At 47.4% G+C, this 17,137-nt stretch overlaps 1 protein-coding gene across 5 annotated transcripts in view; it reads right to left on the reverse strand.

Annotated features, from left to right (window-relative positions):
* The window catches only part of NSD1 (nuclear receptor binding SET domain protein 1), a 62,401-nt gene that overhangs the window by 18,290 nt on the left and 26,974 nt on the right, over positions 1–17,137 (reverse strand). For all 5 annotated transcript variants that reach the window (XM_050312450.1, XM_050312451.1, XM_050312448.1 and 2 more), the window contains 12 exons: positions 14,946–15,067; positions 14,507–14,801; positions 13,737–13,846; positions 12,841–12,910; positions 11,981–12,099; positions 7,072–7,215; positions 6,556–6,679; positions 5,549–5,749; positions 4,012–4,191; positions 3,528–3,684; positions 3,029–3,234; positions 2,332–2,444 (listed from right to left, as the gene is read on the reverse strand). In XM_050312450.1, coding sequence (XP_050168407.1) covers positions 2,332–2,444; positions 3,029–3,234; positions 3,528–3,684; positions 4,012–4,191; positions 5,549–5,749; positions 6,556–6,679; positions 7,072–7,215; positions 11,981–12,099; positions 12,841–12,910; positions 13,737–13,846; positions 14,507–14,801; positions 14,946–15,067 — 1,841 coding nt within the window. The remainder of the gene's footprint in view (positions 1–2,331; positions 2,445–3,028; positions 3,235–3,527; positions 3,685–4,011; positions 4,192–5,548; positions 5,750–6,555; positions 6,680–7,071; positions 7,216–11,980; positions 12,100–12,840; positions 12,911–13,736; positions 13,847–14,506; positions 14,802–14,945; positions 15,068–17,137) is intronic.

The raw sequence follows: 17,137 nt of genomic DNA on the forward strand, positions 1-17,137 counted from the left end.
ACATTATTGCAAGAGGCACAGGGTTAGAGGGAAGAGCTCAGGAAGATGCAGGTCCCCCATTAGCATCACCTGGTGCAGTGTGTAATAAGTGACCCTGGAAAGTGTCCCCCTCCCATCACCACTGTGCCCGCATCCAGTGCAAGTGGCCCAGCACTTCCGCTTGAGCGCACACCATACCTGTGATCAACACCAAACCATTTGCTGCACCTGCATCAAACTGCACCTTTCACAGCCTGAGTGTCAGGTGCTTTTCCTCAGCTTTTCCTTACTGCCCTGTTTGATGTTACCTTCAAGCTGACTTGTGCCCTCAGATGTCACTATGAGAACCAGGCTGGCACACCTGTGACAGAGGGCCTACCACACAGTTACCTCCCTACCCAACTGTCCTGCAGATGTCAATGGAAGCCAAACCAGGCAAGGCTGGGGTTGGAAGGCCCAGAGATGAGCTCAGAGATAAGCCAAGGAGCTCTCTAAAAACCGCTCCAGAAGGAAGCAGAGTGCAGCACCAGGTGGAGAAGCGACTGGCGTGTCTGTGGCATGAGCTGGGTCCCTTGGGTTTGGTTAAAGGCAGCGAACGCTGAAAAGCAGGCAACAGAGAGTCAGGACTTTGGAGACAGACACTGAAGAAAAGCTCCTTGCTGTTCTTTCCCCGGGTGAGCCATCGCCTCACTTTCCTCTCCCAGAACACGAAAGGAAGGGATCATTTAGCAAAACTGCTCCAGCCCCCCCATATAATTTATCTAGTCCCACTCACAGAGCAGAGTTTCCACGCTGATAGCCTGCCTGAGACTGGCCCAGTCCTGATCCTCCTCCTTTGTTTAAAAGCAAACCCTGCAGAAATCCCTCATTAATCTCTTCAACACAGCCTCCCCCTTTCCTCCTAGTACTGCCTCCCACCTCTGACCTTCCTTGTCACTCATGTTCCCCTCTGCTGCTTTCCCTCAGTGGTGAGACTCACAGATTAGGTCAGTCCACCACTGGTCCTGTTCTGGCATTGCCACTCCACACATGCCCAGCACGCCTGCCCTACTCTCCAGAACAAAACCAGCTCCAAAACAGGGTGATGCTTGGACTAGTCACAGCTCTGACAGGATGAAGGATCCCAAATGTGTTTTGCAGCAGCCTCTTGTGTTGATGCTCCTTGGTATGGACCCCAAGGTGCTGATCTTAAAAAGCCAGGACAGCAGTGGACACAACCAGCTTCAGCCATTCCACTCTGAAGCCTTCTCCGGTTCACCATCTGCTCCTGCAAATTGCTTTGCTTTCACAGAGACAAACAGCTTGCACCCAGATCTCAGAAGAGCTGCCATGACTAATGACCACAACCGTTATTATTTATATAAAAGGGTATTTCAAAGGCTCCAAACTGCTTCCAAAGTTCCTTCATGTTGCAGCCAGAGACAGGTCTAAAAATAGCTATAATGAGAAACTGCTTCCTCCACTGAAACTGCCTGGTCCATACTGCTGCCACAGCATTCAGTTGTGCTCTTTACACTGCACACTAACTCATGTACAGTATACCTGCCTGCCTAGAAATTCTAACTAGACACAAAAAGTGTCAGCAAACAGTTATGTTTCCACAGTTTGCCATATAAAATAGGGAAGGAGCAGATAAAGGCAATGAAAAAAGAGTCCCTGAGTCAATGGGTTTCTGGTCAGATTGCACCCACATCTCAAGCACAGGTACCCCTTAGCCCCAGTTCTCCTGTCAAGTCACCTCCACCCTGTAGCCTTTCTATTGCTGCTCCAACTCTAACTCCAAATACAGCCCTTAACATGAACAGTTACCCAAAATTGAGGAAAAGGATTGATATTTCAGCATGTACACCCCCTTTAGTATTTCTGTTCAGTCACCGATGCAGAAAGAGATAAAAAAGAATAGCAGAGATGACACAAGATACTGTGGGTTACCACCCTCCATGGAGCTCTGCTGCACTGTACCCAGACTACCTCCTGTCCTGCACCACCTGGTTTGCCCACCTTGCCATCAGCAACATCAAGCATTTCAGCATATTGAGCATTACCAGCATTCTCCCAAGTTCTCAAGGTAGACAGTTCCTTCAGACCACACAACTCTGACATGGACAACACAGACATGTCCAGATCTGTTCCAGGAAATGAGCACCTCTGTTACTGGTGCCCAGCTTGCTGCAGCTCTGCACATACATGAACTGGAGTTTGAGAACAACTGAGGATGGCAAGAGGACCAAAGTAACCTTCAAACACAGCCAGACACCCAAACAGTAGAAATGTTTCTGTATACCTGTAAATCACCTGCACCGACAGCTCAAGGCTTCTCTTCCGCACCTGCCCCCCCCCACCTTCCCTCACCTTGATATGTTTGTAGGGAGGAGGTTTCTTGTCGTTCTTTTTGTCTTCCTGAAGCTGTCTCAGTTCTTTCTGTGCCTTCAACTCTTCAAATCTCACAGCAGCTTCTTGAAGAGCTAAGTGAGAGAACAAGCTGTGTTACGATGAACTCCCTCTGCTCACACAGAGCTGGGCAGCCACTGCCTACCCAGTGCTCACAGTTCTACAAGCAAACCAGCCTGGCTCTGCACTCCAGAGGCCAAGGTTCACTGGAGGGGGGTGAAGAAAAGGCCAAAGCAGCAGGGCAGTGCAGGAATTATAGTCAGAGACCTACCCATGGGTGATAAATCATCCCAACTGGTGGCTATCTTTGCCAGCTCTCTTGGGCAGAGGTGACAGGCAGCTGCATCACAACTCTCAAGTGCATTTTTGTATAGAGATAATGATTGTATTAGACAGAGGGAAGCTATTAAAGCAGCAGCTCACTTGGATTTCGAGAGGTTTATGTCAGAGAAGCACTTGAGATCTGCATGCCCTCCTGCCTCTCTGGGAGTCAAACCAACATTCTGAGTGTCCTGGATGACACACAAGCAGCAGCTCATTCTACAAATTTGATTTCACTTTAGTTATAAGACATTTTCCTCTGTTACAGGAATGTCACTTCTCCAAATGGGAATGAAGAGGAAAACACCATGTACTGCCCTGGATAAAGAAAAGTTACCTTTCTTGTATATGCCATCCACGCCCTTCCCCATCTTGTCTTTGCTGCTGACATCACCTTCCATGTAAGGGAACACACGAGCCTGGTGGGTCCACAGGTAATCCTTGGAGCCGAAGAACAGCACAGGGAACTCACCGATGTCATGCTTCATTTTCTGGATATTGACAGGAATTGTCCTAGGATGGCAAATCTCAGCTGGCCACCACCTGCAACACAGGGAAGGGCAGATGAAACCCCTGGATTCCCCACTTCCAGCCACCTCAGAAGTATGCTACTGCATGAGGACATGGGAAAGTCTGCGTGAGGGCTACCAGCAAGGCTGGTGGGGAGACAGGAGGCTACTGGAGGAGGAAAGCTCACATTTTAAAAGCTATGTGCATGCAAAAAAAGCCAGAGGCTGCTGCACTGAACCCTGTAGAGAGGAGCAGCTTCTCACCTCAATCACCATGAGCACTGCATGAAGAAGGGATGGGGACAAGTCTGTTCTACCTTCACCTACCTGTAGCGCCCAACTTTCACCCAGACTACTTCTTTGTAGTGTGGCTTTTTGCCTGCCTTGCAATCATTACAATACCAGCTTCCCTCTGGCATCTCAATGTTTAGACACTCACGATGAAATGCAGCCGGGCACGACTCGCAGCATAAAAGGCTGCCCCCTGGAAAGAGAAGGAGGAGGAATTTATCAGTCACTGTGCAGAAGCCCTGGATTCAACACTTCCACACAAACACAGCTGGGAAAAAAGAACAATGCTCTCCCACAAGCTCTTTTAAAGTTGACCCCTACTCATGCTACAAAAAGAACCCTTCTAAGGATCCATTAAAGGTCCTAGCCTGAAGTTAGGCTTAAATATGGATGGATAGGAAGGCAGTCTGTTCTCTGCAGTTCTCATTGGCACACTCTGGGTGGGAAAAGCTTCTGCCCCCGCTAATGAATCCGTCAGGGCATTCCTTGGTGACGGAGGACCCTGCGCAGACCATCTCACCTTCCGAGCAGACAAAGCACCAGCTGACGTTGACGTGCTCGTGGTTGCGGCAGCCCCTCCGTGCGGTGAAGTGGTTGGGGCAGATGATGCTGTTGGAGGCGAGGACCACGGAGCCGGCAGCGAGGCAGAAGTCGTTGGAGTGATACGCGACCGGACATCGCACACAGCGCATCAGGCGGCCTGGCACAGAACACACCAGAACACAGTGAACCTCTAAAGGAGGATGACTCTTTCCTTCTAAAACTCGACCCTATTCATACCTAAGCTCAGAATGAGCTTTGGAAAGGGAAGGTAACCTTTAATTTTCATAGGCCATCACTGACATACTCATTAGATTCCTATTAAATTATTTAATATAACATATTGTATATAAATCTTTAATATATATTTGTACATAACGTAGATAAAATCATATTATTTACGAGTGAAAAACCTCCTGCATGCTGTGCAGAAACAGTGCAAGAGTTCACAGACTGGGACTGCTTCCTATCATACACAAATAATTACTAAATCAGCTCAGACAGTAATTACAGAGGAGGTGTTCCAAGTGCTTAGCCGCACATAGTGAAATCAATCCACATAGCTTCTGAAAACATCAGCACTTGCCTCTTTACTTTATCAGATTTTACCCTGAAATTCCAGAACTTCCAGGCAATGCACTTGCCTACAGGCCTAATTTAGGCAAGGTTTTTGAGACCTGTTTTCGGTTCCTCACAGCACACTATAAACAGGAAGAAGAGGTGGGGGAAAAGGGGTAAATGTGACCACCAAGAAGCAGCAGCCAGACAACAAATGTTCAGTGGGGAAGTGGCCGGCTGTGGGCTGCGGGCTTTAGGCCTTGGTGTTGTTTTCCACAGCAAGATATGTGGGGGGAAAAAAGGCAACTTTAACACAGGATAAAAATAGAGCTGGTCTTATTGTCACTTGTCTTAAGATACCAAGGATTTAAAGAAAGGCAGCTTTAGAAGCAAACATACACGGCAATCACATAAAAGTTTTAAGTTTAATCCTGTGAGATAAAGGTCAAGGTATTGCTGCAAACAGCTCAAAGAAATGTTTGCCTGGGAAGCTTAGTCCAAGGGTGTTATCACTACAAGACACGAGTTTACGTTTAAAAAAAATGAGAACTAGAACAAAGTCATAGTTTGCCCTCCACTGCGTTGACAGCCAGTGCTGCTAAGAAAGGCACTGTCTGCAGCACTGGCACAAGGAGAAGCAGGTGGGAGAAACATGAGTGTGTCTGTACAGCTCCAGAGATTTGCTCAAAAACCCAGAAAGGCACGTGGTGTGGCTGGGCGTGCAGGAATCCAAGCCTCTGGAAAGCCTGGGAACATTCCAGCTGTCATGTCCGACCACGAGCAGCGCTGCCGAGCAGCCACCTCGCACCACTCCTTCTGTTCCTCTGGGAGAAGCTATTCCTCAGCAAACAACATTGTGGCAAGGACAGAAAAGCAACATAAAGACCAGGTACAGTGGACGTGAAACAAAGAAAAACCATGTAATTCCATCTCCTGGACCACCCCGAAAGACTCAGTACCTTTAGAGGCAGAGATGTTTGCTGGGTTAGCGGCATGGCAGGTCATGCAGATGTGCAGGGAGCAGCGGAAGCCCTTGTTCTGCATGACCGTGGGTGGATATTTCTGTATGCAGGCTTCGTGGTAATACTTCCCACAGAGGGGCAGCAAGCACCGCTTCACATCCTCCCCGCAGCTCTTGCACACAAAGCAGGTATGGACCCCTGGAGAAAGAGAACCCACCGGTCACACAGGAAGGCTAAATGAGGATCTTATGCTTCCACCAGGCTGTGTGACAGCACAGCACAGCTTCCCAGCCTGGCTGCACCCATCCCAGAGCACAGCTCTCTGCACCAGGATGGTTTGGCCTGCAGCTGCAATAAAACTCCAGATTGAAAAAATATTATTATAGCTGGGACTTCAGGCCAGGGAAAAAAAGAAGAAAATCATAAAATCAACAACCCCACTCTGACATTCCCAGTCTGCATCAGACTCACCCTCCCCACTAGCCTTCTCTCCCTAGTCTCAGATAAGAATTTCCCACCAGATGCTGGACATTCACTTCTTTGCACCCTACATGTCTGAATCAACAGTAAGACCAGTTAATATTTGAAGCCATTATTAGTGACTTCAAACTGAAAGAGAGTAGGTTTAGATTAGATATTCAGAACAAATTCTTGGTTGTAAGGGTGGTGAGGCACTCACCAGGGAACAGGCTGCCCAGAGAAGCTGTGGCTGCCCCATCTTTGGAAGTGTTCAAGGTTAGGCTGGACAGGGCTTGGAGCAACCTGGTCTAGTGGAAGGTGTGCCTGCCCATGGCACAGAGAGGAACTGGATAATCTTTAAGATCCCTTCCAACCCAAACCATTCTATGATTGTAATTAGAAAGTCATTACCAGACACCAAACCAATAATCTGAGGACTGAGAGCTAGTTAGCAGCCCTACTGCAGGAACAGCCCTCCAGCCAAGGAAGAACCAGGTAAGCCTGCAGGAAGCACCCTGAAACTGCACACACAGAAGCTTCCATACCTGTGGAACACTCATTGCAGATGAATTTGCCCTTTGGCATCTCAGAGAGCCCAAGGCACTGCAGGTGGAAAGCACCACAGCACTGCGCCTCACACAGCAACAACTCCCCTGGCTTCTCGCAGATCTGTGGGGAAAGAAACACAGCTCTGAGTAACCTCCTTCCCAGGCAGCAACAATCCACGTGCTGGCCAGAGCTGCCAGTGAAGACCCCTGTGGAAAAATGCTACATTTTCTTTGTGTCAGTCAACTCAGGTAATTTGTGCATCCCCACTGCCATTTGCCATCCAGTCCCTGATACCACCCATCGGCTAAAATGAATCCTGCATTGGTCACGTCTCCCTAACACCTGTGAAGCTTAGTAGGAGGAAAGGCTATTGCAGAGGAAAGACTCAAACAGAGCACAAATCTTGGTTAATTCTACAATAAGCCCCTTGAGGCTACCTGGGGCACCTGTGTGTCTCAGAACTTACACAAAAACACTTTACAGTGGCAAAGTGATTTCTTCAAGAACCCTACCTGACACACGTTCTCCTTGAGAGCTGCTCCTCCTCCACGCTCCCCCTGTATCTTTTTGGATGAAGGCACTCCATGGTCATTCTCTGACCCCTCTTCATTACCCTCTTTTGGGCTTGCAGCTGTTCCATGAACTGACGTCTCCCCCTTTAAACAGAAAACCAGAGTCAGGGCTGTAAGTAGTTCCTACGCTGACCTGGAAATTACAAATTCAGCCACTAGGTACATAATAGGTTTGGCAGTTGGTCTCTGTGTGTTACCTACCCCGGAGAGAACATTCCCTATACAGTTCCACCAAAAAGTCTTATAAAAAAGGAAAGGGCTTTCAGTTTACTAGATGATTAAAAAATACACACTCAATACAATTATCTTACTGTGTATAACCCCTCATAACTGAGTAAGCAGTCATTCATGCCCTGAATGGAAACAAATTAGAAAGACTGGAATAGTGAGAAGCATTCCAATTTCTACTTGTACTGGAAACAAAAATGGAAAACCTCAAACAATCTTCATAGCAGCTGTCATTCACTAAATGAACTACACTTTTGCCCCACATTCACCTCAGCATGTCCTAACCCACGTAAATTATAGGCATGAAGGTACTCAAGGTGTGGTAGGAACTCGATGATGCTCGATGGGTCCCTTCCAACTCAACATATTCTGTGAGCCCAAAAGTGAGGAGCACAGTAGGGCACTTACACCCCACCCTGCCTGGGACGCAGCGTCTCACACAAGCATCTGTCCTGTGCAAGTGTCACAGCACTGTCTGTAACATCTACTGGTGGAGACAACGGATTTCAAATTATAAAGGCCCAACTGCACCCTTATGGGCCAAGTCAGGGATCCTGCCACAAGGCTTCACAAGGCATCTGATGTGCCCACGGGACCTGCCCAAGCACTGTTAGAGGGAAGGAGAGCAGCAGGTATCCTAGAGACACTTGTTTCTACCACAAGATACTGCTGTCCTGAAGCTACACATGGCAGCATTGCCATGGATTTTGTCAGGACAGGCAACGAAGACCTAGGAAACACCATCCTGACAACTTCCAGCCCTCTTGGGTATAGTCTAGGGAACAACACTGCAGTGGGCTCACCAGCCCAGCTGCCATTCCAGAGTGGGTACAACTTAAGAGCCATTAATTCTGCACCAAAGTGATGCCTTCAGCTAAGTGCTTTGAGCAAGAACATTTTAAGGACTCTGCCACCTTTTAACATCCCAGCTCACTGCAATTAGCTGAGTGAGACCAGTGCATAGATGTCAATTCCTTCTTGGGTCACCAAGCTGTACCCAGTGTATACAACACACAGACACAAACTGTACACTTGAGAGACCTTGTAAGGAATTCAAGCTGCTGGCAGAGGTAGCAGATATCACTCCCACACCTCCAGGCTTGCTTGGTGCAGGGTGTCCAGCAAATGATCACAAGAGGGAGCTTTGCACCACTTTCTGTATAGGAAAGTCTGAGTTGCAGTGCTACTAAAGCTTGTAAGCTGAACTGAATGCCTTTTGAAAACATTTAAGTCAGGGCAAAGAAAGGACATAAAGATCTTCCAAAGTCTAAAGCTGGAAGAACCTAGAGCTGCTATTTTGTTCTAATGATGCTGCCTTTGCCTGGGATTGTTGTCTTTCTTCCCCATTCCCTGAATGTAGCAGTATGATTTTATTTGGGGACATTTTAAAGCCATGTGAGTTCTGTGGAGCGATGATGCACAGGTGCACTGAGGGTATATTAAAGCACACAATACAAAGATGAATGGTATAAATTGCCTTTATTGAGCACAAAAAAAAAAAAGAAGGTAGCAAAGTCCCAGCTACAAACTACTGCCAGTCCAACATACCTTACAGAGTACAGCCTCACACACTATCAGCACAGTCTTGTTGGAAGGCTGGCAGCGATGCAGCCTGTGGGAATAAGCTGCTAACACCCTACCACACAGCCCTAGCAAAGGGAGAGGAAAGGTCTCTACAGCATTGACAAAAAGACCATCTAAGAACAAAACAGCCATCTTTGCCTCTATATTCTCTAAGTAAGTATTACAATACTTCTCCTGCAGCTGTATTTCTGCTAGGAATTACGCAGTCTGCTGCAGGGCAGCTTTCTGGCCCAAACACTTGCTTTGGCTCCTGGAATGCTCCAGGAGCAGCACTGGTGACCAGTGCTCCAAGGACACCTTAAAGCTCAGGTCCTCCTATTCCTACATATGTGCTTCCTCTTCTGCTCATCCCAGCAGTGATCTCAGGCTCTCAGGGGTCACAGAATCACATAATATACTGAGTTGGAAGGGATCCATAAGGATCATCAAGTCAAAGTCTCAGCCCTGCACAGGACCATCCCCAAGAGTCACACCCTGGGTCACTGTAATGGAGAACAAGTGCAGGGTTAATCAGCTACTGGTATGGGCAAACAATGTCAGCCTATAGCTTCTGGTTGTGCTGGGGCCCCAGAGTCATGGACACAGTGAGCTCAGCCCCCCTCATGGTCACTGAAGTCCCTGTCAGGAGAGGCAGGGTGCTGGTAAACAAGTACCACATGTCATGTGGTCAGTGGCACCAGCTTCCTGTTGTAGCTAAGGCTTCAAGGTAGTGTTTTGGAAGTAGAGGGACATACTTAGAATGGGTACAGGCAGAGGTATGTGGGATTTAAAACTGGTTTGTCTTTCCATCCTCCTGGTCGCTTTCTCCCATGGCTAAAAGACCACGGAGTCCCACTGCTGCAGGACTCCTTGGTTTGAACCCTGATGAACATGTTTCATGTGCTGATGAAATAGGAGACTAAAATGGATCGAGGAGTCCTAGAACATTAATCAGCAACTCCCTCTCTGGATTTGAACGCGTTTGCTAGCTGCAATGTTACTTAACAACTAGGCTCACACTGCCCAGTGTGGCACAGCATGTTCTAGCCCTGCTCTGTCAGCCTAAACACACCCAATTCAGTTCTGAAAACAGCTGGCCAATCCGCACATTCCACATGCCCGGATCTCAGCCTCATTCTAACACTGCTCCCAGAACTGCATAGGGAAGGGAATATCAGAGCTAGGCAGGATGAGCAAAGCCCATCTTTTGTGAACAGGGAGAAGGGGATCTCCACTCAGAGCAATCACTCAAAAGACCTGTCATTGTTCCCCTCCTTCCCCTGCCCAGCATGAGCACTGCAACACTACAAATCTACATACCTCCTGAAGAAAGAAGGGCTCATCCTTGGACTTTTTCCAGAGCTATCCCTGCTGCTGTGTCTGGCATATCCCCAAAGCATGGCCTGTTCTTTGGCACAGCCTGACCTTGGCTCAGAACCTTGACAACCATTTCAGCAGTATTTTCCATCCCCTTTTCTCAGTCTCTTACTGCCCCAATGTAAATTTGCACTCCTGGCTCCATAGACAGGCAAGGACAGGGAAAGCTGCTTAGCTCAGCCTAGACTGACAAGCTTTCCTCTGCCCTCTTTTCCTCAGTAGGCAGCTAGGTTCAAGGCTTCACTGCTGTATCATCAGACCATCTATTTTTTCTAGCCCATTGACCTTAAAGTGGAGTTCCTTGCCTGGTGTGTGCAAAGTCACTGAGGGACCAGCATGATCCCAATTCTGCCTGGAGGCACAACTGCATCTCCACAGCACCCCAGTACTCACCAGAACCCACGTATTCACCTAAGCCAAGGGATGAACACTCACCACAGCAGCTCAAGAGACACAATCACAGAGAAACAGATGCTGGCAGAGGTGCCAAGCATTGACACTTCTGTTTGGCATGGTTCACATCATAATTAAGTACTCAACACAGTTGTCTAAGGCTGTAGGCAGTTAAAACTGGGCTTGCTCTGCAGTGAGTGGTGGGTGCGGGACTCTGACCCATGGCCTAGATTTTTGCTGCTCTGAACTGCCCCTCTTTTCACAGAGAATTTGCTGCCTCAGAGCCAAGCCAGTCTCTTAATGGGGTCTTAACTGCAGACAGTGTTAACTGTTCTCCCCAGCACTGGCAAAGATATCTGTACAGGTTGCTTTGAAACATGATGCCAGATGAGCACGCTTCAGAAAGAGCACTAACACCAGCACAGGAAGGCTTCCATGGCCCAGGGGTATCACCCCAATTTACCAACCTAATCAGAAATGCCCTTTACAAAAAGCAGTATGGTGGCTGGAACTGTTCAAAGCGGTGTGAGGTTTTTGCTCTCCTGGATGCTGTGTAACAACAAATATAACAATATATATCTATAACTGGCTCCTAAAATACATACTGACTATCCTGCCTGCTGCTGCACCTGAGCCACTGGAAGTGGGAGGCGATAGCGAGAGGCCCAGAGGTGTCCTGCCTGTCCCAGGAAGTCTTGCTTTCCCTACATTTGGTGATAACTGGCTCATTCCTAAAAGGCAAAATGTGTTTGTCAGAGAGATTTGTACATTGACCCTGTTGGGATGCAGTAGGAGGTAGCTGCCCCAATTATCCCTTTCTGCTAGATGGCAGAACACAATCAGAGGCTCTTGTGAGCTGTCAACGGTTCCCCCCCCAGCCCTCTCACAGAGGTTCTTGGCTCACCCTGGCATGCAGGGGCAAACAGAAGGAGCTGAAAACCAGTCTAGTGCTTGTGCTTCATACTGGTGGAAGAGCAGATTCCCACCATTGCCACCAGAGAAGACCTTTTACAGCAGTTTGATTTTCTGAGATGCAAAGCAAGATGCCAGGCAAAACCTGCTTCCATCTGTTCAGAACAGCACCTCCCCTAGAGAATTAGCTGAGTAGCAGTTTAAAAAGAGAGCCCGAGTTCAGCACTACTAAATCAAGGTGGTATCTTTAGCTTAACCCCAGCTCATACAACTGCATCAGTGGGACAAACCCTCCCTGGTCTAGGCTCTGCCAAGTGCCCTGAGAAGTACAGACAGGATAAAGGGACGACAGCATGTAAGAAGACTGTACAAGTACCTCAGAGTGTGGGGTCTCCCCTAGCCCCTCCTCATTTTTCTCCTTCTTGGAATGGACTGCAGCAGTGGTATGGCGCTGTCTCTTCCGCTTCCGCTGTTTCTCCAAGAGCTTTTCAGAAGCTGGGATGCAACAGAAAGACCATTCAAAGAAAATGCAGAAATCATTCCCTTGCTACAGGTGACACCACCAAGTTCTATCCCCTTTCTGAGAGCTCCAGGTTGGGTTCTATATTCTTTGAGGTACTAAGGGCTGGGGCAATACCAGCCTCCAGGTACTCTGTCTTCTGTCCTGCAGCCTTCAGAGGAGCCCCAATTCATACTGGTTTAAGATCCTTTTGCTGGGCTGCAGAACAGCATTACTGTGCTGAGACAGCCCACCCAGCAGAAAATAAGAAATGGTACCAACACAAAGCTTACACTGCTAATCAAATGCTCATTACTACCTCCTCCTGCACTGCAACAGAAGCCTCTTCATGCTGATACCGATGGGATCCAAAGGCAGGAGCGAAAGGAGTAGCTGTCCACAGGACAGGAAGCCACTGCTGGGCCTGGTCACAGCATGTCATCAGGCATATGACAGCATGTTGCTACAGGACCTGTGCTGACAAGCTCCCTTCAAGCACACAGACTATCAATGAGAAGTGAACAGCTTCTCATAGAAACATGAATACACTTCTCCACTTTCCAGAGGGAAATCAAAAGCATAACTATACTGGGGGTGAACAGTCTCAGTACCTCTTTTTATCTGCCGCTGCTGAGGCAAGTGCTCAGGACACCAAGTCCTTACACAAACACAGAGTGCTGCAGGCACTGATCCAAATGTCACCAACAGCCTGCCCCACCACCCCTGCCTTCACTTACCTTCTCCCAGGTCCTGAAAGTGGGCTGGTGAGTAGAGCTCAGAGCTGTCACTCTCTGAAGGGCCAGTACCCTACAAACACACAGGAGAGTCAAGTCACCAGATGCAGAACAGAGGTGTGCACCCCTCAGCCATGCAGCCTTCATGAACGACTGCAATGCGTAACTTACAGTTCACATCATGAATTCATTCATCAGTCATAAGAGATTTTACAAGAAAACATTTGTTTTATGTGTGTGATAGATCCCACATGTAAAGGTCAGTCTATGGGCTTGGAGAAATGCTGAGTTTGCTGCTCTGTCTCGTGCTCACCAGCACCGTCCACTGCTTCCAGAGCTCTCCCAAAAAGGCTGCAAACCCCTGTAAAGTGCTGGGAAGAGAGACTCTCTGGCTTTAGGCTTTTACAGAGTCTAAGACAGGGATATACCAACCTCTGTATTACTGCAATTGTGATAACTGTACTAAAACTGTGCCACACACACAAAAAAAGAAGGAAGTATTATTACTTAACCTTAGAACAGTGGCAACAGAGGAAATCTGATGGAAAAGGACAAAACCTTAGGTTCAAGCTCAAGCCACACTGCAACATGACAGAAAGCCTCTGCGCAAGAACACTTCTGCTCACACGTTCCCAGCCAGCAACCAGATGACTCCTTTTCCATAAAAATCAATAAAGAAAGGAGATTTTACAGCCAAAACTACCCTGGTGGGGAGGGGTGGGGAAGAGTAGATTTCCTCATCGTAACACAGCAAGCAGCACCTTTGGGAAGGGTGGACCTTTGCTCCTGGGCCTCAGCCAAGAGAAAACCACATCCCATTGCACTGCGGTTCATTCAGCAGGGTCTGCTGCCTAGGCTTGTTTTCTATCCAGTTTTCAAAAGAGCTGGAAGGAAAGTACCTTCTTTTGGGGAGTCCACTCCTCCTTCTTTGGCATAAAGGCAGTGTCCAAATCATTGGATTCCAAAAGCTTTTTAGTGGGCTTCCTTTGACGTTTGCCTTCAAAGTTTCCTGCAATGAAATCCTTCACATCAGATAAATGAGGGTTTTCTCCTCTTCAATCAGATTAAGATCATTAAGCAAATATCAGCCAACAGTTCAAAACAATCTACTTCACCCTGTCTTTGGGATCATAAGCTCCTTGGGCAGAGATGCCAATTACCTGTTTCTGTACAACTTCAATAAAAATGGACCGCAGTCTGCCATGACCTTCAGGCTCACCTCAATATGTAATACAAAAATCCACCCACAGAAGAGAGACTGTGAACTCACTGCCAGAAGGTAACACATCCTGGCACACGATTCAGATCGTAATTTCCCAAACCCTTTGATCTGGCATAAGCCAGTCCTACCACTAACACAGTCCTGCCTCCACTCCCTCGCCCCTCACATCAGCATTCATGCTGCTGTAATAGACAGCCTGGAGATCCACAAGTCACCGAAGGCAAGCCCTCTTCTCTCACATAAGACAGGTAAACTGACCTCCCAGCGACCATAACCCCTGTTTGTTTGGTTTCAGTATTTTGACCACAGGGCCTTTAGGACAGGAACAGCGTTCCTTCCAATTTAGCACAGCCAGAGCACCAGGGTTTTAACCCTGAGCATGTCTTGCATCATTTTCCAGTGAACACTTTCACTTATGAAAGCAGAATCACACAACCTTCCACTCACCTGCTTTCAGGAATCCCTCTTCTGCATCTGGAGAAGCAGAAACTTCAGAAGCATCTGAGGCAGACAGCACCACCAGGTCTGGAATATCTGAACGTCCTTCTGGAACTTGATTATTGGGATCAGTGGAGTGGGATCCTAGTTCTGAGAAGGAACACTCTGCTTCAAGGATGGGAGGGGATTCTTTGGTTGAAGATGGAGTTGAAACCAAAGAACTCGGCCCCCGCTGGGTATCTCTGTCAGGACTGCATTGTGCGGGAAGACCTCCTTCAAATTCAGACCTCACCACAGAATTCACCTGGCGTGGTGAAACATGTTGGTGAAAACATTCATCCTGCATGGCACTGCACACAGCAAGAACACTCAGCCATCAAGAACATAAACACACACAGACCAGAGGCCCAAAGCAATAACCATGAGGAATACACTGGCCTTCACCCACCTTTTGCAATTGCTCCTGGTTTTTCTTTGATTTTTTCTTGGGTGCAAACAAGTGATCATATTCTTCTGCATACTCCAGAAGCCGTTTACTGGGCTTTCTAAGGCGCTTCCTCTCTGAATGTGCTAAGAAAAAGGAAAGCAGCTTCAAGACTGTGTTTCTGAGACTATCACAAGGCAAAACTCTCCTCGTGATCTGTGGATAATAGTTGTTCCTGCCTTCTCTTCCAGAGAGTCCATGTGGGAAGAGTCAATACTTTTTTCTCTTTGAGATAGCCTTAAAATTTTTGAGCTTCCTATTTTCCACAATCCTGACATGATAGGTAAGGTTTTTAAGGGCCCAAGAGACTTCAAGCAGTTCAGGTTAAGAAATCAAAAAACATTAGACTGAGGGGCTCCTGAAATTTCACCCAACATCTCCCTACAAACTACATCTAATCTTTTTGTAGTACTTCTACCAAAACCAAAGACCATTAGCAACTCAGATGCTTTTGCTGTTTACCCAAAATATTTTGGTTTTAGTGCAGGAGCACAGGAAGACACTGTTTTCCCTTAGAGCAGTTCAGTCACTGAAATCACTAGTAACACGTAAGCTTAACTCCTTCCCTTCCCCTCCTCCCCAGCATTTTTTCATACATTACAAATTCCCCATCTGCTACTGCAAGCCCATTTGTTGCTTTATTTATTCCCCAATGAGATCAGAGAGCCACTGGCTGCAAGCTCTTCAAGGCTCACGTCTTTTGTGTTTGCACAGTGTGGCACAACCACAGAGGAACAGGTATTTCCTCAGCACAACCTAACCATCCATGATACACCACCTCAACTCCCCAGTGCACGGCAAGCTCCTAAAAAAAGAGCCCTGACACTCTACACTATCTCTACTCAACAAGCTGCAAAGCAAGATTTATGTCTTCTTCCTTTCCAGAATTGCTCTGACTTTTCTCCTTTTTTTACCCTTCAAAAATCATTAAATAATCCTGCCCAAAGATTTCTCCTATTCATGAAAATGTCTGTGGTCTCCTGGAAATGTAAGAACAAACAGTAAATATTCTCTTTGCCTCTTTTAATTCGTAGGAGGTTGGCATTTTCTTCTTTAAAACGGAAGCATTTTAAAACAAAGCATTCCAGTGCAACACTTCAGAACAGGGATGTTGGACAAGACTGCTACACTTTATTGTGGCTTTGTGGTTAAACAAGCATGAAAATGTCAAACTTAGCCAAAAGAGAAGAAAGAAACAACTTTCTCAAACGCAGCTATTTTCAGCCTCTATTAACACTCTGCACAGGTGTCTGGGTGAAACACACATTTCAGTACATAACCAGCTACAGGGTGAGTATCCTCAGCACACAACTACTTAGAGCCCCAAAGCCATGCAGCAGAGCACATAGCACCATGCCAGAAGGCCTGGCTAAACAGCTTTTTTTGTTCCCAAAGGGAATCCTGTACAAGAATCCCAAATGCAATCTGATTGGCAGTGGTGAATCACATACCTGATAAAACTATAAAATTGTTTTATGTCAGCAAATTCCACTAACCTTCACTTCCGCTTTATTTGCTTCAATTCACATCACAAAGTTTGTAGGAAAAATATGCCAAGTGCTGCCATTTAACTATGATGAAGACTTTAAAGTTTGAGCTTAGTGGGAATTGCAAAGTTGTGACTGCAATCTGTTGTGATCTCTTACATTGGAACTCTACCTGCTGCAGACAAGGATGGGTCACATCTTCTCTCAAAGCACTGGCAAGCAGAGGAAACTCCTCTTCTGTAAGCTGCAATCAATTCAGCTTCCAGCATCAGTCCCTCTATTTTCAATGTACTTGGCCTTGCCCAACATATAGAAATGGTCTTTTCACATCTGTTCACAAAGGACAGGTGTGCTCGGGGCTCATGTGCTATTTAGGACAAGGGAATTGGATTACACTGCGGTCGCTGCTCTGGCATCTTTGCAAGCAAACCCAGGCCCTGACTGCTGCTGCTGCACCCCTGTGTGCAACACCAGGACAGTGTACGCTCCTCTCCACCATCGCCACCTCGCCCAGGAGCCTGCTGCCTTCCTCTGCCACTACCCTCCTGCCTTTACTGCCTCTCAGCAGCTCCTCTTCTCTAGCTGTCTCTGCAGACTTGTATCTTCATCTCACACAGCAGCACTGCAGGGATGCTTCCACTGCAAAACCAGCATGAAGCCATGAGAACC

This window comes from Myiozetetes cayanensis, unplaced genomic scaffold (genome assembly GCF_022539395.1).
Source record: "Myiozetetes cayanensis isolate MyiCay16 unplaced genomic scaffold, myiCay2020 scf17, whole genome shotgun sequence".
In the NCBI taxonomy this organism is placed as follows: Eukaryota; Metazoa; Chordata; class Aves; order Passeriformes; family Tyrannidae; genus Myiozetetes; species Myiozetetes cayanensis.